This window comes from Gymnoscopelus microlampas (assembly GCF_963454915.1).
Source record: "Gymnoscopelus microlampas genome assembly, chromosome: 5".
Lineage (NCBI taxonomy): Eukaryota > Metazoa > Chordata > Actinopteri > Myctophiformes > Myctophidae > Gymnoscopelus > Gymnoscopelus microlampas.
This window is the reverse complement of record NC_139942.1, coordinates 21,493,613-21,516,839: the sequence shown is the minus strand read 5'-3', so window position 1 is coordinate 21,516,839 and position 23,227 is coordinate 21,493,613. Positions and strand designations below refer to the sequence as shown.

Sequence of the window (23,227 nt, the reverse complement as noted above, 5' to 3'; positions counted from 1 at the left end):
AAAAATGACGAAAGATGCTGGTGACAAAAAAATGCTGGTGACGAAAAATGACGAAAAATGCTGGTGACGAAAAAATGCTGGTGACAAAAATGACCAAAAATGCTGGTGACGAAAAAATGCTGGTGACGAAAAATGACGAAAAATGCTGGTGACGAAAAAAATGCTGGTGACGAAAAATGCTGGTGACGAAAAAATGCTGGTGACGAAAAATGACCAAAAATGCTGGTGACGAAAACATGCTGGTGACGAAAAATGACGAAAAATGGTGGTGACGAAAAATGACGAAAAATGCTGGTGACGAAAAAATGCTGGTGACGAAAAATGCTGGTGACGAAAAAATGCTGGTGACGAAAAATGACGAAAAATGCTGGTGACGAAAAAATGCTGGTGACGAAAAATGACGAAAAATGCTGGTGACGAAAAATGACGAAAAATCCTGGTGGCGAAAAATGCTGGTGACGAAAAATGCTGGTGACGAAAAATGACAAAAAATGCTGGTGACGAAAAAATGCTGGTGACGAAAAATGACAAAAAATGCTGGTGACGAAAAAATGCTGGTGACGAAAAATGACCAAAAATGCTGGTGACGAAAAAATGCTGGTGACGAAAAATGACGAAAAATGCTGGTGACGAAAAAATGCTGTTGACGAAAAATGACGAAAAATGCTGGTGACGAAAAATGACGAAAAATGCTGGTGACGAAAAATTACGAAAAATGCTGGTGACGAAAAAATGCTGGTGACGAAAAATGACGAAAAATGGTGGTGACGAAAAATGCTGGTGACGAAAAATGACGAAAAAATGCTGGTGACGAAAAAATGCTGGTGACGAAAAATGCTGGTGACGAAAAAATGCTGGTGACAAAAAATGACGAAAAATGCTGGTGACGAAAAATGACGAAAAATGCTGGTGACGAAAAAATGCTGGTGACAAAAAATGACGAAAAATGCTGGTGACGAAAAAATGCTGGTGACGAAAAATGACAAAAAATGCTGGTGACGAAAAAATGCTGGTGACGAAAAATGACGAAAAATGCTGGTGACGAAAAAAATGCTGGTGACGAAAAATGACGAAAAATGCTGGTGACGAAAAAAATGCTGGTGACGAAAAATGACGAAAAATGCTGCTGACGAAAAAATGCTGGTGACGAAAAATGACGAAAAAAGCTGGTGACGAAAAAATGCTGGTGACGAAAAATGACGAAAAATGCTGGTGACGAAAAATGACGAAAAATGCTGGTGACGAAAAAATGCTGGTGACAAAAAATGACGAAAAATGCTGGTGACGAAAAATGCTGGTGACGAAAAATGACGAAAAATGCTGGTGACGAAAAGTGACGAAAAATGCTGGTGACGAAAAAATGCTGGTGACGAAAAATGACGAAAAATGCTGGTGACGAAAAATGACCAAAAAAGCTGGTGACGAAAAAATGCTGGTGACGAAAAATGACGAAAAATGCTGGTGACGAAAAAATGCTGGTGACGAAAAATGCTGGTGACGAAAAATGCTGGTGACGAAAAATGACGAAAAATGCTGGTGACGAAAAAAATGCTGGTGACGAAAAATGACGAAAAATGCTGGTGACGAAAAAATGCTGGTGACGAAAAAAATGCTGGTGACGAAAAATGACGAAAAATGCTGGTGACGAAAAAATGCTGGTGACGAAAAATGACGAAAAATGCTGGTGACGAAAAATGACGAAAAATGCTGGTGACGAAAAGTGACGAAAAATGCTGGTGACGAAAAAATGCTGGTGACGAAAAATGACGAAAAAATGCTGGTGACGAAAAATGACAAAAAATGCTGGTGACGAAAAAATGCTGGTGACGAAAAATGACAAAAAATGCTGGTGACGAAAAATGACGGAAAATGCTGGTGACGAAAAAAATGCTGGTAACGAAAAATGACCAAAAATGCTGGTGACGAAAAAATGCTGGTGACGAAAAATGACCAAAAATGCTGGTGACGAAAAAATGCTGGTGACGAAAAATGACGAAAAATGCTGGTGACGAAAAAATGCTGGTGACGAAAAATGACGAAAAATGCTGGTGACGAAAAATGACGAAAAATGCTGGTGACGAAAAATTACGAAAAATGCTGGTGACGAAAAAATGCTGGTGACGAAAAATGACCAAAAATGGTGGTGACGAAATTTTTTTTGTCATTTTTCGTCTGGTGACGAAAAATGACAAAAAATGCTGGTGACGAAAAAATGCTGGTGACGAAAAATGCTGGTGACGAAAAATGACGAAAAATGCTGGTGACGAAAAAATGCTGGTGACCACAAATGACGAAAAATGCTGGTGACGAAAAATGACAAAAAATGCTGGTGACGAAAAAAATCTTGTGACGAAAAATGACAAAAAATGCTGGTGACGAAAAAATGCTGGTGACGAAAAATGACGAAAAATGCTGGTGACGAAAAATGACGAAAAATGCTGGTGACGAAAAATGCTGGTGACGAAAAAATGCTGGTGACGAAAAATGACCAAAAATACTGGTGACGAAAAATGACAAAAAATGCTGGTGACGAAAAAATGCTGGTGACGAAAAATGACAAAAAATGCTGGTGACGAAAAAATGCTGGTGACGAAAAATGACAAAAAATGCTGGTGACGAAAAAATGCTGGTGACGAAAAATGACAAAAAATGCTGGTGACGAAAAAAATGCTGATGACGAAAAATGCTGGTGACGAAAAAATGCTGGTGACGAAAAATGACGAAAGATGCTGGTGACAAAAAAATGCTGGTGACGAAAAATGACGAAAAATGCTGGTGACGAAAAAATGCTGGTGACAAAAATGACCAAAAATGCTGGTGACGAAAAAATGCTGGTGACGAAAAATGACGAAAAATGCTGGTGACGAAAAAAATGCTGGTGACGAAAAATGCTGGTGACGAAAAAATGCTGGTGACGAAAAATGACCAAAAATGCTGGTGACGAAAACATGCTGGTGACGAAAAATGACGAAAAATGGTGGTGACGAAAAATGACGAAAAATGCTGGTGACGAAAAAATGCTGGTGACGAAAAATGCTGGTGACGAAAAAATGCTGGTGACGAAAAATGACGAAAAATGCTGGTGACGAAAAAATGCTGGTGACAAAAAATAACGAAAAATGCTGGTGACGAAAAATGACAAAAAATCCTGGTGACGAAAAATGCTGGTGACGAAAAATGCTGGTGACGAAAAAATGCTGGTGACGAAAAATGCTGGTGACGAAAAAAATGCTGGTGACGAAAAAATGCTGGTGACGAAAAATGACCAAAAATGCTGGTGACGAAAAAATGCTGGTGACGAAAAATGACAAAAAATGCTGGTGACGAAAAAATGCTGGTGACGAAAAATGCTGGTGACGAAAAAATGCTGGTGACGAAAAATGCTGGTGACGAAAAATGACGAAAAATGCTGGTGACGAAAAAATGCTGGTGACCACAAATGACGAAAAATGCTGGTGACGAAAAATGACAAAAAATGCTGGTGACGAAAAAAATCTTGTGACGAAAAATGACAAAAAATGCTGGTGACGAAAAAATGCTGGTGACGAAAAATGACGAAAAATGCTGGTGACGAAAAATGACGAAAAATGCTGGTGACGAAAAATGCTGGTGACGAAAAAATGCTGGTGACGAAAAATGACCAAAAATGCTGGTGACGAAAAATGACAAAAAATGCTGGTGACGAAAAAATGCTGGTGACGAAAAATGACAAAAAATGCTGGTGACGAAAAAATGCTGGTGACGAAAAATGACAAAAAATGCTGGTGACGAAAAAATGCTGGTGACGAAAAATGACAAAAAATGCTGGTGACGAAAAAAATGCTGATGACGAAAAATGCTGGTGACGAAAAAATGCTGGTGACGAAAAATGACGAAAGATGCTGGTGACAAAAAAATGCTGGTGACGAAAAATGACGAAAAATGCTGGTGACGAAAAAATGCTGGTGACAAAAATGACCAAAAATGCTGGTGACGAAAAAATGCTGGTGACGAAAAATGACGAAAAATGCTGGTGACGAAAAAAATGCTGGTGACGAAAAATGCTGGTGACGAAAAAATGCTGGTGACGAAAAATGACCAAAAATGCTGGTGACGAAAACATGCTGGTGACGAAAAATGACGAAAAATGGTGGTGACGAAAAATGACGAAAAATGCTGGTGACGAAAAAATGCTGGTGACGAAAAATGCTGGTGACGAAAAAATGCTGGTGACGAAAAATGACGAAAAAATGCTGGTGAGGAAAAATGACGAAAAATGCTGGTGACGAAAAATGACCAAAAATGCTTGTGACGAAAAAATGCTGGTGACGAAAAATGACGAAAAATGCTGGTGACGAAAAAATGCTGGTGACGAAAAATGCTGGTGACGAAAAATGCTGGTGACGAAAAATGACGAAAAATGCTGGTGACGAAAAATGCTGGTGACGAAAAATGACGAAAAAATGCTGGTGACGAAAAATGACGGAAAATGCTGGTGACGAAAAAAATGCTGGTGACGAAAAATGACGAAAAATGCTGGTGACGAAAAAATGCTGGTGACGAAAAATGACGAAAAATGCTGGTGACGAAAAATGACGAAAAATGCTGGTGACGAAAAGTGACGAAAAATGCTGGTGACGAAAAATGACGAAAAATGCTGGTGACGAAAAATGACAAAAAATGCTGGTGACGAAAAAATGCTGGTGACGAAAAATGACAAAAAATGCTGGTGACGAAAAATGACGGAAAATGCTGGTGACGAAAAAAATGCTGGTAACGAAAAATGACCAAAAATGCTGGTGACGAAAAAATGCTGGTGACGAAAAATGACCAAAAATGCTGCTGACGAAAAAATGCTGGTGACGAAAAATGACGAAAAATGCTGGTGACGAAAAAATGCTGGTGACGAAAAATGACGAAAAATGCTGGTGACGAAAAATGACGAAAAATGCTGGTGACGAAAAAATGCTGGTGACAAAAAATGACGAAAAATGCTGGTGACGAAAAAATGCTGGTGACGAAAAATGACAAAAAATGCTGGTGACGAAAAAATGCCGGTGACGAAAAATGACAAAAAATGCTGGTGACGAAAAAAATGCTGGTGACGAAAAATGACGAAAAATGCTGCTGCCGAAAAAATGCTGGTGACGAAAAATGACGAAAAATGCTGGTGACGAAAAAATGCTGGTGACGAAAAATGACGAAAAATGCTGGTGACGAAAAAATGCTGGTGACGAAAAATGACGAAAAATGCTGGTGACGAAAAATGACTAAAAATGCTGGTGACGAAAAAAATGCTGGTGACGAAAAATGACGAAAAATGCTGGTGACGAAAAAATGCTGGTGACGAAAAATGACGAAAAATGCTGGTGACGAAAAATGACGAAAAATGCTGGTGACGAAAAAATGCTGGTGACGAAAAATGACGAAAAATGCTGGTGACGAAAAATGACGAAAAATGCTGGTGACGAAAAAATGCTGGTGACAAAAAATGACAAAAAATGCTGGTGACGAAAAAATGCTGGTGACGAAAAATGACCAAAAATGCTGTGTCACTACCAAAACGGAAAAAAAAATACTAAGTCCAGAGCTCGATGAATGTTATGGACCAAAATAAAAGTCACTACCAATCAACTTTAAATTGCCTGAAACGTACTCCTAACAGGTTTTTGGGGGAACTTGTAAAAATTACAAAGTCCAGAGCTTGATGAATGTTAGGGACCAAAACAAAAGTCACTACCAATCAACTTTAAATTGCCTGAAACGTACTCCTAACAGGTTTTTGGGGGAACATTTTTTTTTTCGTTTCAGTAGTGACACTACCGAAACGGAAAAAAAATTACTAAGTCCAGAGCTCGATGAATGTTAGGGACCAAAAAAAAAGTCACTACCAATCAACTTTAAATTGCCTGAAACGTACTCCTAACAGGTTTTTGGGGGAACATTTTTTTTTTCGTTTCGGTAGTGACACCATTGTGTCACTACCGAAACGGAAAAAAGATTACTAAGTCCAGAGCTCGATGAATGTTAGGGACCAAAAAAAAAGTCACTACCAATCAACTTTAAATTGCCTGAAACGTACTCCTAACAGGTTTTTGGGGGAACAATTTTTTTTTGATCTTGCCTAGTGCGTTGGGATGGCCAGAAACACCACTGCATGCACACATGTGCGCGCACACGCAGACACACACACACACACACACACACACACACACACACACACACACACACACACACACACACACACACACATACATGTTTATACCCCTGCCTTTGAGGTTACATCTTGGCATACTTCTACATTGCACTTTTAGGGGGATGGGTAGTTGACACACACAGAGAGAGAACAGGGCTTAGTGTGTGACCCATGTTTTCCTTCTCCTATTTCTCGGTGAACTCTCTGAACCCATTGTCTTTGTCCTGTGGTTTAAGTCCACCATGTTCCCCTCCGCTGCCCGCCTCTCAATATTCCTTCCAAGTTTCACTGCTCTCTGATGATCTGCCCTGCTGGAGGGATTGCTTTTTCCTCCGGTTCTCTCCTCTCTCTGCCTCTTTCACTGCAGGAGTCCCCCCCGCTGAGCGGCCAATCCCCCTCCTCGCAGGTGATTGCTCGGAGAATATTGATTAAGGCAAAGATTTGCTGCTGAGAAGTCACTTTTCAAACTTCCTGTGACTTTAACCCATTCGATCCGGGAACGCGTCTACGAATGTCTTCTAAATCCTGACATCCTGAAGAACATATGTCGCTATAATATCAGTGGTTCTCAAACTTTTTCATGTCAAGGAACACCCAAAATTATATGTATTTGGCCGCCGACCGATCTCAAAACCTTTTTTTCTCCACCAGAAGCAAAGATTTGAGTTACAAATGTTCGCTTTAAATATATATATATATTCAAAGATTTGCACAAATTTGCTAAATCTTTCAAAAAAAATAGCCGATCTACAAGCTCGTAGCGCGGCACTGCTATTTTTGAATAGCCCAAAGTATAAAATAATGGTAATGACACGGACGCGTCCCCGGATTGCATGGGTTAACGCGGGGGTACAGAGCGTCGAATCCCTCATCAGCGAGAGACGCCCTGGTATGGATCGAGCTCAGTGCTGCAACAGAACCCAGAGACTCCCTTATAGTTCTAGGTCTCCTCTGTCTGTTGGCATGCGTCTCTCTCTCGGTCTCTCTCTCTCTCTCTCTCTTACACGCGGACACACAAACCTATGTGCAGGTATTCCAGGTGCATGATGGGACGTGTGCACACACGCGCATACACATATGCCAGGCATCCATGCGTGTCTAATGCACTGCATTCCTCGTGGCGGGTACACGCGTCCCCGTCTCTCCCTATCTCCTAATTGCGGGGCTATTAAAGTAACAAACAGTATCAATTAAAAGGTTTGGAAACCGATACCATACAGAACATTACCCATATGAATGGCCATTACCTCTGTTTTAATTGACTATTAGTGGAGGGTCTACAAGAGCAATTAAGCCACCCATGTGCCCTTGCCAGACGTCTCCCTGGCAATAAGGCCTCTTGCCGTGAGAAATGTGCAGCATTATGCGACGGGATGCGGCGGTCTTGCCTCTTGATTAAGGAAGGTAATCAGATAGAGATCCACTGGCACTGGATCTGGCATCAGCTTTCCCACCCTCAGTCCTGACCTCAACCAGCAGGGGGGCCAGATGCAAAGCCCCACTCCTTCCTCTCCCAGGATCCTTCAGATGTTCATCAAGATGCAAAGCTGGGAAAAAACGAGTGGGCGAAGGCATTGGAAGATTGATGCAGTGGCATCATAAAGGCAGTGGTTCTCAATGTGGGGTCCTTGAGGGCGTGCCAGGGGATCTCCAGCTGAATTAGTTTGGAAACCAAATGGATCTTTACAAACACAGAGCCGGACGTTATTATGGGGGATTGTGGTCTAATCAATGCATACCTTGAAATAAACACGTTTGAGAACCACTGAGGTATGAGGTATCAACTTAGCCTGTGAAAACGTGTGTCCATCAGTCTGTGTTTCTCTCTGTATGAGCGAGGGACAAATAAAACCCTTTTGATTCTCTCGATTCTTGAAAGGTCAAGATCTGACGATGGAGCCACTTTCTGACTGTAGCAGCAAAAAAAACTATAATTGCTTCGTTTTATTGGCTTCTTATCTATTTCGGCCCAGCACAGTGGCATCTTTTGTTATTATCAGCAAAAGTAGTGCTTTTATCAATCAATTATGGTCAATAAACAGTTGTGAGAGCAACGCTGAAAGTTGGATTCGTCCCCATTTCTTCAGCCTCACCTCATTAGCTGTACCATTACTACTCTCTAATGTATAAAGAGCTCTGAAAGCCTTTACCAGAGATTAAAGACACTACTGTATAATGTCTTGTGCGTGTGTGTGTGTGTGTGTGTGTGTGTGTGTGTGTGTGCGTGTGCGTGTGCGTGAGCGTGAGCGTGAGCGTGAGCGTGTGCGTGTGCGCGTGCGCGTGCGTGTGTGTGTGTGGGGTGTGTGTGCGAGTGTGCGTGTGTGTATATGCATGCATGGCCATTATAGAGAGGAGTCAGAGGGAGATGAACATTTCCGCAACTCAAAATATTGTCATTTTTGTCTTGGAAAGACTCCTATCTTAGGGACGTTGGGATGTGCATTTGGAGTGACAGCCTGTTTATTAGTGGCAGGTGGCTTCGAAAGCCGGAAATACATACTTTGTCGCATGACTGTGTCGCTCGCAGATCTACAAGCTCACACCACGTCGCATTGCAAAACATTGTGAGCTTATTGATCTGCTATTTTCGGCGAGCAACACCGCCGTACGACAGAGCATAGAAAAAGCTTAAGACTGCGGCTGTGAGGCTGACGGCCATGACAAACACTGTTATTTCCCTCAGCCATTACCAAGCCAAGCATTAGACTCACTGTTGACAGCCTATCGCGTTACTCAATAATAGTGCTGCACTTTTGGCTCTCTTTAGCTCACAGTAAATAAAAACCAGATTATCAGTAAGTCACGCGGTTGACGGGTCAACAGACTTGTTTTTCCAAGGTGTTTATTGAGTGCATTTAGTACAACAGTTCTCAGAAAGTTACAGCTTACAAACTCTTTGACACATACTCATCACACTTTACAAGTGGTAGCTATACAGACGGAACGGAAAAAAAGAAAATAGATTCACGCTCACAAACGATACACTTGTGCACACACAAACACACATACACACACACTCCTACACACACACTCCTACACACACACAAACATACAGACACACACACACACACACACACACACACACACACACACACACACACACACACACACACACACACACACACACACACACACACACACACACACACACACACACACACACACACACACACACAGTGACACATACACGCTCCCATTCAGTTACCACAGAGTGAGGTCAATCAACATCATGCCAGACACGGACCCATTTTGTTCTTGTTTTCCTTACACTAGACTGTCCACAACAATGCTCGCTGTGTGTGTGTGTGTGTGTGTGTGTGTGTGTGTGTGTGTGTGTGTGTGTGTGTGTGTGTGTGTGTGTGTGTGTGTGTGTGTGTGTGCTGGAACAGTGAAACACAGTACTGCGTGGGTACGTGCGTCCATCGGTCTGCAGTCCAAGCAGTCTGAAACAGAAGAAAACAAAGAGGACATGTTAGGTCGTGTGAGTTCAGTCCCCTCAATAATTCATTTGAACTGAAGGTGGCTGATTCTCACAGTAACGGCGCCGTGGAACATCACAACCAGTGGTGGACAAAGTACAGTACTTGAGTCAAAGTACAGTGTAGATATTCCTGGTCAAATATGACTCAACTACTAGTGAAAGCTGCTCGGTCAAATGTGTACTTGAGTTAAAGTACTGGAGTACTTGGTTTTTTAAAAAATCTTAAAGGACCACTTCACCCATTTTCATTCAATTGGTCCTCCCTGATGCTCATTGCAATATGGCAACATTTCTGTAAGGATAAGGATAAGGATAAGGATAATTCCTTTAACACATCCACCGCCAAGGGCTAATCTCATAATGTACTCACCACTGCCAAGGTTTTATTGTTGTTTTTTGTTTTTTTCAAGTCGCCGTAGGCCCCGTTAAAATCCTTTAGATTGCGCGATCCACTGTTTGTAAACAACCTGCACATGTTGCTTCGTCTTTTAGTCCAGACCGCGAGTCAAACGGAGCCGCCATGTTTGAGTTCTGACCGTTTATGTTAACATGGGAAATGCGAGGAGGAAAAACTACACTGGCTAAACAAAGGTTTTAGTGGTGCCACTTAGAATGAAGGCCGACGGGAAACAAAAAACGGGATATTACTTCCGGGTCACTTCCGGTGGTGTTACACTGAAAATGGTCCCCCTAGAAAATTGAGGAAAAAAAAACGTAGTCCTACGGTCCGTTAAATCCAACTGTTAAGCGCCGAAACCGTAGTCCTACGGTGCGGGTGTTTTTTCCTTTTTTTCGATTTTTTTTTTTTTTTTCAATTTTCTAGGGGGACCATTTTCAGTAGCCTGGGATCCAGCCTGCTTCGCTACGTTCGGCGGACTTTTATTTCTCTCTTCGCTACTCAGTCTGGAATGCACCCCATTGACTCGTTTTGCAGAACTACACTGGAACTACATATGTTACGTTAGGCAACGTCGTTGCTGATTGGATGTTGTTCAAACGAATGACGAATCACAACGATCACACTGTTTTTTTTGTCCCGCCCCGCACCACAGACCAATCAGAAGCCACGTCACGATTCGAAACGTTTGGCATGTCCCGCCTCCCTTGGAGATAGGAGGCATTCCAGACTGAGTAGCGAAGAGAGAAATAAAAGTCCGCCGAACGTAGCGAAGCAGGCTGGATCCCAGGCTACATTTTCAGTGTAACACCACCGGAAGTGACCCGGAAGTAATATCCCGTTTTTTGTTTCCCGTCGGCCTTCATTCTAAGTGGCACCACTAAAACCTTTGTTTAGCCAGTGTAGTTTTTCCTCGCATTTTCCATGTTAACATAAACGGTCAGAACTCAAACATGGCGGCTCCGTTTGACTCGCGGTCTGGACTAAAAGACGAAGCAACATGTGCAGCTTGTTTACAAACAGTGGATCGCGCAATCTAAAGGATTTTAACGGGGCCTATGGCGACTTGAAAAAAACAAAAAACAACAATAAAACCTTGGCAGTGGTGAGTACATTATGAGATTAGCCCTTGGCGGTGGATGTGTTAACAGTTGGATTTAACGGACCGTAGGACTACGTTCTAGGCGGTTAATGTGTTAACAGGTCCGTTCATGAAAGTCCTTGCGGTCTTGTTTCCAATGAGGGCCTGTGAGCAATTAGGGGTTAAGAGTCTTGCTCAGGGACAAATTTCATTTCATCGACACATTTGCTGGCCTGGCCTGGAATCGTACCTGGGGCAACCAGGGCCTCTGGCTCCCTAGGCGGGCTCACTAACCACTCAGCTATCTAATCACTCTGTGTCTTAGAGAAGGGCTGTGAACAGTTCAGAAACCCGCCTACCGGTGACATCATTGGTAGGCAAGTTTGGTCATTCCAAACGAGATTTAGATTTCTTTATTTTTTTAAATAATGTGAGAACAATGGCTTCAATTATAGCATGCAGGAAGAGAAAGCCTGAAGTTTAAATTAGCTTATAATCCCCATGGATGATGTCACTGGTAGGCAGGTTTCTGAACTGACCACAGCCCTCCTCTGAGACTGAGACAGACGAGTTGAAAAAAATGGTACCATACTATAATGAGCATTAGTGAGGACCAATTACTGTATATGAAGATAGGTTGAATATGGGTGAAGTCGTCCTTTAAGTATTCAAAAGTACATGCTTTTAAGACACTTCAGTATTCAATAACAAAGTGCATTTTCCTTTTCGTATCAATGAATTTCTATACTGAAATTTAGAAATATTTTCCAGAAACAAAGAAGCGATAATAGTGAAAATAGCTGATTTCTAAGCTTACAAGGCGTTGCATCGTGCTGCGTTGTGAGCTTGTACTGTAGGTCTGCTATTTTCATTATATTTGAAAGTGGGCTTAACTGGTTAATTCATAAAGCAGAAATGAAATGTAATAACAATAAAAATAAATAAAGCAGAAATGTACTAGCATTCAAGTAAATGTACTTAAGTTATAATTACTATCCACCACTGCATTTAACAAGCCCCATTCCTATCAGTGCACGGAGGAATGGCATTCAGAGAGAGACGGCAACCCGTCCCACTCGATTTGTCATATCTGAGTGTCAGATATTTATGAAGACAAACACAGAGGGAATGGAAGAAAAAAAATTGAATTACAGTGTCGCATAATGGAACCGTCCCATTGTCTCATTTGCCAGCTCTTAGGTTGAATAGCAAATACTTGCGATGAGGCTGAATAGACGACTAATGGATTGAAATTGGATCACTGGTTTCAGTGAATGGATTCATAGCAGTCATGTGATTATGTTTGGGAATGCTTAGCAAATCAATGGGTTGGAGGATTGAAAACAAAGAAGCAATCAAATGTGTGCATAATGAAAATCCAAGTGAATGATTGCGGCACCTTCTATTTTTCTCGGAAAACAAACAAACAAAATATGATATTGTATAGAAAAATCCAAGAGAGATTAAATGATAAGAAAAGGCTGCTGTTGCATAAAGCATCATTTTCAGTTGAAGGACACTTCCGTCCCTTAAAGCAAGGACTGTATGTTATCTCCCACAGTCTCCTCATCTACCGCTTCCTTTCTCCTCCTAACCTTGCTTGTTCCATCTAAACTAGCTGGTCACGCGGGGTCCCGCTGCCAGGCCGCCGCCCACTCTGTCTTCATTACGTAGCAGGCTGGAGAACAGACGTTGTAATGGAGCTCTCCTCCTCCTCAGCGCACGTGTGTTTGCACGCGCGCGAGTATATGTGTGTGTAAACGTGTGTGTGTGTGTGTGTTTGTTTGTTTGTTTGTGCGTGTGTTTACTTGTATTACTGTGCTTGTGAGTGAAAAGTCTCAAAAGGAATTTGAGAAACAGACATTGTGAGGACCATTTTCCTGTTCCTCAAAAGAGAAATCGCTGTTGTTAGGCATTTAGAGGTTAGATTTAGGGGTTATAGGGAGAGAGTTTTGCCTGATTTGATACTCATTTGCATGCCGGTGTCGTGCCCTGAGAATAGCTGATCTACAAAGCTGTGACACGTTGTGAGGTTGTAGATCTGCTAGTGTATGTTTGGCTCTGGGTTAGGGTTAAAAATGGCTAAAAAATCTTCAAGAATTAATAAAATAACCTTTCTAAAATCGTTAGCCTCATAGCATAATTATTTTTAAGTCATATTTTTAAGGTTTTCAGGAGAGACAAAACTAAAAATCACTTTCTGCCTACGTCATCTAGGTGACTTCCAGGGACCCCCAGAAGTTGTAACAGAGTTAAAAATGTTCGCTTTAGAAAATATATATTCAAAGATTTGCACACATTTACATTATTTTTTGAGGCAATCATGAGTAAAAAAAAACAAATTTAGCTTAAGTCATGTTTATCTGCCTTTATTTATATCTGCCTACTCCCCTAACACTGCTGATTCATCCTGCCTTAATGTCTATGTCCTCAGCCTATCAGAATGCTTGTTACAGTCAAAAAGTTGACTTAAAAGCACTTTCTGCCTAAGTCATTTAGGAATGTAACAAGCATTCTGATAGGACATAGGCAATGAAGCACAACGATGCAGCAGTGTTACAGTAGAGCAGAGCTAGGCAAAAATGTCAATTTGACCAAAAAGTGACTTAGGCAATTATGCTATGAGGCAAACCAAATGTTGAGTGTCCTCAGAAGTATTGTAATACAACCGTAAGTGTGTGTGTGTGTGTGTGTGTGTGTGTGTGTGTGTGTGTGCGTGTGTGTGTGTGCGTGCGTCCGCGCTCGCGCGTACGTGTGTGTTTGCGATGCGGTAGCCCCCCCATCAGTCTCACTCCCTGTGGCTGATCAGATGCCTATCAGTTGGGGGGGGGGGGGGTCCAGCAGGTGTCTGCTCTCCTGCCTGGGTGCGCTGGAGCGTGGAGACAACCATTTGTCAGACTGGACCCTCAGCCCCCCCCCCCCCCCCCCCCCCCCCCCCGGCCCAGGACAGCTCGGTTACACCCAGGATAAACGACCTGGAGCTGTGCCAGCCAGCCAGGAGCAGCCAGGGAGAGAGAGAGAGGACAGGACGGAGAGGAGGTGGAGGAGGAGGAGGAGGAAGGGCCGGGGGTGCGGCGGAGGTGTAAGTATACTTAATAATCTGCTAATGGGCCTGCCGTCAATTTCTAATTTTGGAAGCAAGGTGGTTATCGCTGATCCCAGTCGTGTTTCTATTACCTCTCCTCGAATAATTCCCCCCCCCCCAACCTTTGGAGTCACAAATACCAGAGGGAGTTCGATATTCATGATAATTGTTTGTGAGACATTATCATGGCCGTATGCCCCAGTGAGTTTGTTAATGTTGTACCGGGGCTTGTTCTCTCCTAACCTCAGCTCTAATGGCCGACCGCGTTAGCCCTTTGAGACCTGAAGACCCGATTCTACAAATGCCCTCTAAAATCCCAACAGTATTCTGAAAAACGTATGTTTCTATATCAGTCGTTCTCAAACTTTTTTCATGTCGAGGACCCCCAAAAATATATGTTTTCGGCCGCGGATCCCCATCTCAACATACTTTGTTCCAGGGACCCCCCAGAAGCAAAGATTTGAGTAAAAAATGTTCGCTTTAAATATATATTTATATTGCACACATTTTCACGATTCTTCAAAAATAGTCCAAAGAAATCTAAAATGACACAGATGCGTTCCAGGTCTTAATGGCTTAGTGGACTTTTCACCGACACGACTGAGACGAGACAAGGAGCAAGGCGGGGCAAACAACCGGAATTGAGCGAAGAAGAAGCAACAACCGCTACTCATCGCCAAAGGGTTCCAGCCAGACACCGTCATCAACACGCTCGCAGACCAATAACATTTCAATCATAAGCTGCTGCCCACAGACGAAAAAATGAGAAATCAACCCTGTGCACACATCCAGAACTATCTTTCGTGGACAGAATACATTTCAATCCTTATACTTCCTCCCCAAACTATTTTCTGGGTAATTTCATAGGCTGGGAGACGCATGGCATCCCCCGGTGAATGATGAAGTCATCTTTTGCAAACAAGTTGTACCGAACTTAACATTTCCACTTGTCACTTTTTTTCCGGCAGGCAAACAAACCGCATTTTGCTCGTCGTGTGTATGAAAACGACTCTTGAGATGCCACAGCGTTTGTCCTCAGCCTGCCTGCCTGCCCAGATGGCAGCTGGAGCATAGTTAGAGTGAGTAGTTGTAATTTGTGGCTTAGCTTTTTTTTTCTTTTCCGCAGTCGTCGGGGAGGCTGTGCTAGAACTGCAGGGAACGGTGGAGCCTGTGTGGGCTGTTTAACCCGTTAAGACCGGGAACGCATCTGTGTGTCGTTTTAAGATTTCTTTGGGCTATTCAAAAAATAGCTCACAGTGCGGCACCGAGTGCCGCGCTATGAACCTCTAGATCTGCTATTTTATTTTTAAAATAGTGAAAATGTGGGCAAATCTTTCAATATATATTTTCTAAAGCGAACATTTTTATCTCTGTTACAACTTCTGGGGGTCCCTGGTACAAAATATTTTGAGATGGGGGTCCATGGCCAAATACTTTTTTTTTAAACTGTTAGGATTTAGAAGACATTTGTAGAATCCCCAGAACCAGAGATATGAGTTTAAAAAATATATATTAAAAGATTTGCACAAATTTTCATGATTTTTTTTTCAAAAAATAGCAGATCTGCAAGCTCATAGCGCGGCACTCGGTGCCGCGCTATGAGCTTGTACATCTGCTATTTTTTGAATAGCCAAAGAAATCTATAAAATGGCACACAGATGCATTCCCGGTCTTAATGCGTTATGACTGCGTGTTCATCAGGATGGCATCGGGCGGCTGTTGGCAAAACCCAGCCCAGATGTTCATTACACTGCCCACAGCAATGCATGGCAGTCTATTGTGCGGTAATTGCTCCTGTCTGTGTAACTGTGAACAAAAACCGGAGGATGGATGTGCGGATTTTCATGAAACTTTGTGGGAAGGATCGGGATGCCGCTCCAAAGACGTGATTAACGTTTGGGTCGAAGGGGGGTGTGTCTGGTGGTGGTGGTGGTGGCTCGCCGCTCCTTGTGAGCGGCGAGGACCAGAGTTTGAATCCGACTCCCGGTCTTGTCGCACATGTCTCTCATCTCTCTGCCCTTGGTTTCCTGTCTCTCTACCCTCTATCTAATAAATAAAGCTTAAAAATAATAACATAAAAAAAAACACATTTGGGTCAAAAAGGAAAGAAAAACGGATAAAATCGAGAATGGCTGGGCAGACGTTCATGATATTTTGCGGCCGTGATCAGCAGCTAATGACAAAATGTGTTGATTTCCTATTAACACATCGGGTGCCAGCATTTTTTCATAACAACTTACGTTGGGTGCCAGCATTCTCCCCATTGACTGCGCTTTGCTGTTTAAAGCTTTAGACTCCACGACGACAAATCCACGTAAAAAAATCGCGCATGACCGTTTTTCACCACCGGAAACGGATTCGGAGATATAGGCGTTTTAAAGAAGGAAATAGACAGGAAGCGGATGGAAGCCATGTTTTTGTTTCCGGTGATCTATCTGGCCCTTCCTTCTCAAGATCACAATGGGTACTCCCAGAGCTGCTCCAGCCCCGGCCGTGCGGAGAAAAACGAAAAAAACAAAAAGACTGAACACACGGTTCAGACCGTGAACGGCACCATAGCGCTACTATGTAAACACACGGTTCAGACCGTGATCGGCACCCGATGTGTTAATTCATGTCATACGGGCAGTGTGTCATAGTCAGGCAGACACTCACCATGGATATGGGCCGTCCAAAGTCTGGTCTTTCTGCTCTCCTCCGGATATGGTACCACCATGTACTCCGTAACACAAGCAATAAGAGATTAGAAATAAAAAATAACAAAAACATAATCTGTACAAGTAAGTGCTCACCAGCAAAGAGACAGCATGGGTTCACACCCACATTTAACACGATCTCCCAAATCATTATTATTAGTTTTTTTTTTCTCTTCTACAACAATTTTTCATATAGATCTACATTAAGAGTTCTTTTGTACAGCTTCCAGGTCAACGTTCGATCAGGATTGTCCTCGTGGCCCCTCTGGAGTATGGGAGGGGGTGAAGGTGGGGGGGTTGGAGTACCAAACAACACAATGTCCATTGTATAGTCATCCGGAGGGGAAACGGGCCACCGCAGGACTCTAACACATAGTATGTGTCTATCACAATCCAGTCTCAAAAATAGCAGATCTACAAGCTCATATAGCGCGGCACCGAGTGCCGCGCTATATGAGCTCGTAGATCTGCTATTTTTGGCGAACCTTTGACGAACACGTCTTTGCCAAAAATGCAAGCCGACAGTCCTGTACATACATATTCATACATGTTCACCTTCAATATGAAGATTTATTCTGAAAAGATATATTTATATTTAGGAAGAGATATACACATTTATATATTCTCTGTATCTGGGTGGGTGTGGCCGGTTTCACAAAGTCCTTTGGCAGAGCCTTCCACCCAGAGCTCCACAGGTAGTGTTAAAGTTTAAAACGGGGAATATAGGTTTCCTGCTATAGTGTTAAAAAAAAAGAGAGAATTGGACATAAAAAGTGTGAATGAAGTTAATTGGGGGGGAAAAAAAAGGTCTCGGTCGTTCACCGAAGTCTACGTTACGACACAATAAAAAAATAAAAAAATCATAAAAAAAATCAAATCATATTTGAAACAAGCAAAAAGATTTGAAAGTTGGATATGGTACTCCGCTGTACATTCCTGCATTTGTTCTCTCTCCGTTTGTTCTTAAAGATAATAGTTTGTTTCTCTACAGTACAATCAGCATTTCTGGCTTGTTCGCGGTTACGCTCAAGGCATCTCTCTGAACCGACTCCTTGCGGACGACCCAGGTCAAAAAAATCACAGGCGGTCAGCTGATAGCTGCTGGCCACGTTTGAAATAGTCTCTCACACACTTCTGTTTCACAATTCCAACACCTTCCAAGTCCAGATAACATAACAGACAGCATCAGTCATTTGAACATAAAAGTTTGTTTTTTTGTGACACGATTTCATTTTTGAGTGTCTGACTGTTGGAGTAGATCAGATGCGGAGATGGAAAAACAAATGGCGGGGGTAGTGGCTGGAATGCCACGCCAGTTGACGTCTCTCTTCCGGGGTGTACCATGTGCGATAAGATGCAAAGTGTCAGTTATGGACCCTGAACTTTCTGGTGAGGGTGAATTGGGCTTTCGCAAAAAAACGTGTGATGATGTGGCCGCTAATCGTGTGGTAGCGTGGACCCTGTACTCCAGGCATATGATGGCGTCGGATTTTTTCAGATTAAGACGATGGTTTCGACCCTGGCGCGTTCCGACGGGTCGGGGGTCATTCGGAGGCTGCCGTTGTTGTTGGTGATCCTGCGAATGCTGCCCGCTCCGTGGTACAGCGCCTCCTCCCGTCATGCCATCGTGGGAGGCGTCTGGCTCATCTGCACGCGCATGGTCTGGATGTTGCTGAGGATCTTCTTCTGGTGGCCCGCCAGGGTCACTCCTATCCTCAGCAGGTCCCTGAGAGGGGGGGGGGGGTGGGGGGGGAGAGAGAGAGAGAGAGAGAGAGAGAGAGAGAGAGGGGACAAACAGAACACAAGTTTTAAAGCAGTAATTCTCAACCCTTTTACTTTCAAGGACCCCCAGATTGATATCGTTGCTGTCGGGTGGAAACATCATAAGTGATCTAGAAGCTCAAACGACTTTGGAGCTTACAGATCGGCTATTTGTGCTACTTTGACACTGTAGTATGGCATAGGAATGAATTTACGGGGAAAAAAATGAAAAGTTAAAATATGGATATAAGAGGTTTCTCTCCGACAGCAAAGGTATGCAACCTTTTTTTTATATCTATGAGACCCCTACTATGCACAGTGTTGCCAGATCTGCTTATTATAATTTCCCCCCAAGATTTTATTTGAAAATAGCAGATCTACAAGCTCACAACGCGTCGCATCGCGACGCGTCGTGAGCTTGTAGATCGGCTATTTTCGAATAGCTGATGCATATGTTTAAAGTGCTCATGTGGCCCATAGTCGCTTCTTTTGGGCTTGTTTTCCTAGACCCGGTTGCTTGTTTCTCTCACAGAATCTGGCAACACTGACTATGCACAGTCAAATCCTCTGTGCTCATTTAACTCTGAGAGTGTACAGTTGGTTCCATCTACACACTCTCTGAGTTACAGCACGGTTAGGGTCCATTTGGTTCCTAACTCCCTAACCATTAAGCTGGGAACCCCCTCAAGGACCTCTGGGTCCATTTTTAGGAACCACTGTTCTAAAGTAACACTGACAGACAAAAGCAAAAACCCACACATAATATCTCTAAGTGTTTGTTTACCGGTGCATTTACATAGATAGTAGCAGCGCTACAGCTAAAGGACAGAACTTGGGGATGGATAGCTCGCGGCCGTGAATGTCAACATAAACACAAACTCGCACACAAATTCAATTAACTCACTTTTCCGCAGTGAGAGGAGACTTCCAGGTTTATTAGCCATGGCGATACATTACAGATGCATATTACTTTGCACCTCTGGGAGCCTGCAATAAATGTCACCGAGCTCCAAGCGTACAGATGAAAGCAGTATTTTTTTATTTTTTTTTATTTATGCAAAGAACGCACATCATTTTTAATTACATTAAATGAATGACAACATTTGTTGTTCCCTCAGAGTCAATTTGGCCTGGAGGAATGAATTGGAGGTTATGACTTTGAGATAGGATTTTTTTTTCTTTTCTTTTTCTTGTGCAACAACTTCACCCCGTGAAGTGAATTAATGAGACACTGTATCTCATACCAAAACATTAACAATACTCAAAAGTTCAACCTGATCTTGACCAATAATCTGCTTTTATTTCCATAACGGTAAGAATTTAGATGAGGCAGGGAGTGCTTTTTATTATTATTCCTATTATTATTTTATTTTTTAAGTTGTGGAAATCTAAGTTTTGGAGTTCAAACCTTTTATTCTGTCACGGACCAAATCAAAAACCTTAATACCAACCCTCGTTGTCTAAGCCTACAGGCATTGTAATTGGCTTTGCAGTTTGTTTAACAACTCTACGCCATGCAAGAGCAGGCGTCAATGTCTTTTCTAAGGCACCTCTCTTTTTTTGGACTGACATCATAGTGGACAGGAACAGGACAGAAACAGGGGGTCAGAGTAAAGTCCTGCTGAGCTGGATTGCACCTCAGGAGGTTGAGTCATGCAGAATTGAACCCTACCTAGTGTCAATCTTTTTTAAGGGCCGGTGTCATATCTGGTTCTGGCTGGTTTGTTGAGGTGTGTGGAGGGCTGGAGGCAGACGTGGAAAGTAACTAAGAACATTTACTCGAGTACTGTACTTCCAGTTTACAATACTTATACTCCACTACACCTCAGAGGCAAATGTTGCACTTTTACTTAAAAGGTAGGGTAAGTGATATCTTTTGGTATTTTTTAAAGTACTATATTCTGATAGTAATCATTGCTACAGAGCGTTTGTTCGGTCACAGGGGTCTCTCCAGCTCTTTAGTAAACAGAATATACGGTAGTACATCTTCAGGTAGGTGAAAGGTGACAACATTTAAGCCAATCAGGAAAGAGCACTGAAAATGCATTTTCTGTTTATTAAAGACCTGGAGAGACATGGGAGACTCCTTTTACTGAACAAACACTCTATAGCAATGAGTACTATCAGAATATAGAGCTATTTAACACTTATTTTAACAAAAGTAAATCACTTACCCTGCCTTTAACTACAATTATTTCAAAACTTTAGTCACAAAGTTGCAATGTAGATTTTGATTATTATTACAAAACATACATTAACCTCTTCAGCCCCACATATACTTTGGCTATTTTCAAAGTACATACATTTTACAATTTGAATAGCACATTCTGCACAATGAGTACTTTTGATACTCAAAGTATATTTTGATGTCAATACCTTTGTACTTTTAATCAAGTAAATTCTGAACGCCGGACTTTTACTCTCCGCCTTGTGGTATCGATACTTTTACTCAAGTAAAAACACTTCCCTTCCACCACCGTGCGGAGGAGGGAAGGTGACATTTTCGCACATGCCGCTGTGACTGAACTCACTCTGAGGTCATCTGAGCCACCAGCTGCAGGGAGGTGAAGCCGGAGTTGAGGAAGTTATCTCGGTACTGGCTCATCTTGATGGCAGCCAGCCAGTCCTCCACCGAGCTAAAGGTGTTGAAGTCGGGGATGGAGCGATCCAACAGTGGCTGAGAAGGTCTGGAGGAGGAGGAGGAGGAGGAGGAGAGGAGAGCAGAGAGGACAGGATGAGACAGGCAGACAAGACGAGAGAGAGATGGGGAAGGGAGGTGGGAGGAGATATGCAGCAGAGCTTTGATGCAATATTAAGCAGGGAAGAGAGTTAGGGACAAGAATGTATGGGTATGGTGCGTGTGTGTGTGTGTGTGTGTGTGTGTGTGTGTGTGTGTGTGTGTGTGTGTGTGTGTGTGTGTGTGTGCGTGCGTGCGTGCGTGCGTGCGTGCGTGCGTGCGTGCGTGCGTGCGTGCGTGCGTGCGTGCGTGCGTGCGTGCGTGCGTGTGCGCGCGTGCGTCACGTGCGTGCGTCACGTGCGTGCGTGTGTGCGAGAGAGAGAGAGAAACCAGGAGGAAATAGTGGGGAGCGTGAAGTTCAGGTTTGATGCATGCAAAAGTCAAAAATCCATGTTTATTTTATGTGTGGATGAAAAGGCAGGTGTGCATGTGGGCGTGTGTAGGCAGACTGTAGTACAGGCGGTGGCAGTGAACCAGGCTCTAGTGCGCGCATACCTTCAGCTTTTTTCTTTTTACTCCAGAAAATAGTAGATCTACAGTACAAGCTGTTTTCACTATTCATCGTACAATGAAGTATATAGGGCTGTGGTTATCAAAGTGGGGTCCGGGGGGATCCCCCAGGGGTCCTTGAGGGGGGTCCCCAGCTAAGTTATTGACAGTTATAGGAACCAAATGGAGCCTTACAAATCTGTAACACTGAGAGTTATGGGAGTTTGTGGCCTCATGCATTCCAAACAGTGGGTCCTTGGAATTAAAAAAGTTTGAGAAGCATTGATAGGGCTTCAGCATTCAGTCTGTTGCCCCTCACTTTCTGTTATTACTCTACAAAAGCATTGTTCATCCTGTTCTGTTGTATTTTTCCCCATGTTTTTTCAATATACAGTATTGACTAGGGTTGCCACCCGTCCCGTAAAATACGGAATCGTCCCGTAATTGGAAATTAAAAGACGCGTTCGGTATTGAACTGATAAGGGACGCACTTTGTCCTGTATCTTAAGGTCGGGGAATAAATATGAATGACAGGGCGATTTATGTGCAGCCCTGTCTCTTCGCTGTGTGACTGAGAGAGTGAGAGCTCAGATGAGCGGCCGTCATTCAGTGTTGCCAAGTAAAGTGACAGAAATGAGCCGGCCGACCTACAAAAACAAGCCAAATTTTGTCCAAAAGTTGCGGGAAATAAACAGACTTGGCAACGCTGGCTACGATCCCATTGTCTGGGAGTGTGCTCAGCAGCTCATTGGCTCATTACTCATGACACGACCAATGAGAGTTAGCGCTGTGCCGATCCTCTGTGCCCTGCGCTGCCCGTCATGGTTGCCTAGTTACCTCTACTCAGCCAGTCACTGCTCGCGCAGCGGCACCGCGCTGTTTCAAAATGTCTACAGCCGACACTCACCCGCGTCCTCAAAAGAGAAAACGCTTCCAAAAGTACAGACGTGAGTGGGAAGAGGAAGAGGCAAACCCTTGGCAAACCGTTCGCGCCCTTGGCAGTGGGCAAACCCTTTGCGTGCACGCGCGTGCATGCATCCCTTATTTCCATTTCTGAAAGGTGGCAACCCTAGTATTGACCATGTCTAACAAAAAACAAAATTTTCAGTATTACTGAATTGTTGGCCTTCCCACACCCACACTTTCTGATATGAACGGTAAAGCGAACAAACAGTTTGTTTTAATTTAGTCCATTCAGTCATTGCTGCACTAAACAAACTGCCTCACTGATATGTTGGTTTGTGTATCCTGGGGACTTCATGTATTGTCTTGGTGTTATGTTCAGTGGTGGAAAAAGTACTCACATTTTGTACTTAATTCAAAGT

At 43.0% G+C, this 23,227-nt stretch overlaps 1 protein-coding gene across 4 annotated transcripts in view; it reads right to left on the bottom strand.

Annotated features, from left to right (window-relative positions):
- Positions 1 to 9,006: 9,006 nt before the first annotated feature.
- Positions 9,007 to 23,227, bottom strand: part of LOC311046046 (ephrin type-B receptor 1-B) — a 290,954-nt gene continuing 276,733 nt past the window's right edge. For 2 of the 4 annotated variants that reach the window (XM_084058144.1, XM_084058147.1), the window contains exons 15-18: positions 21,208 to 21,363; positions 16,875 to 18,641; positions 9,297 to 9,618; positions 9,007 to 9,194 (exon numbers count right to left, since the gene is read on the bottom strand). In XM_084058144.1, the coding sequence (XP_083914270.1) occupies positions 18,533 to 18,641; positions 21,208 to 21,363 (265 nt within the window). In that variant the 3' untranslated portion in view covers positions 9,007 to 9,194; positions 9,297 to 9,618; positions 16,875 to 18,532. Of the gene's footprint in view, positions 9,195 to 9,292; positions 9,619 to 16,874; positions 18,642 to 21,207; positions 21,364 to 23,227 lie in introns of all 4 variants that reach the window. The other 2 variants (XM_084058145.1, XM_084058146.1) reach the window with 2 other exon arrangements.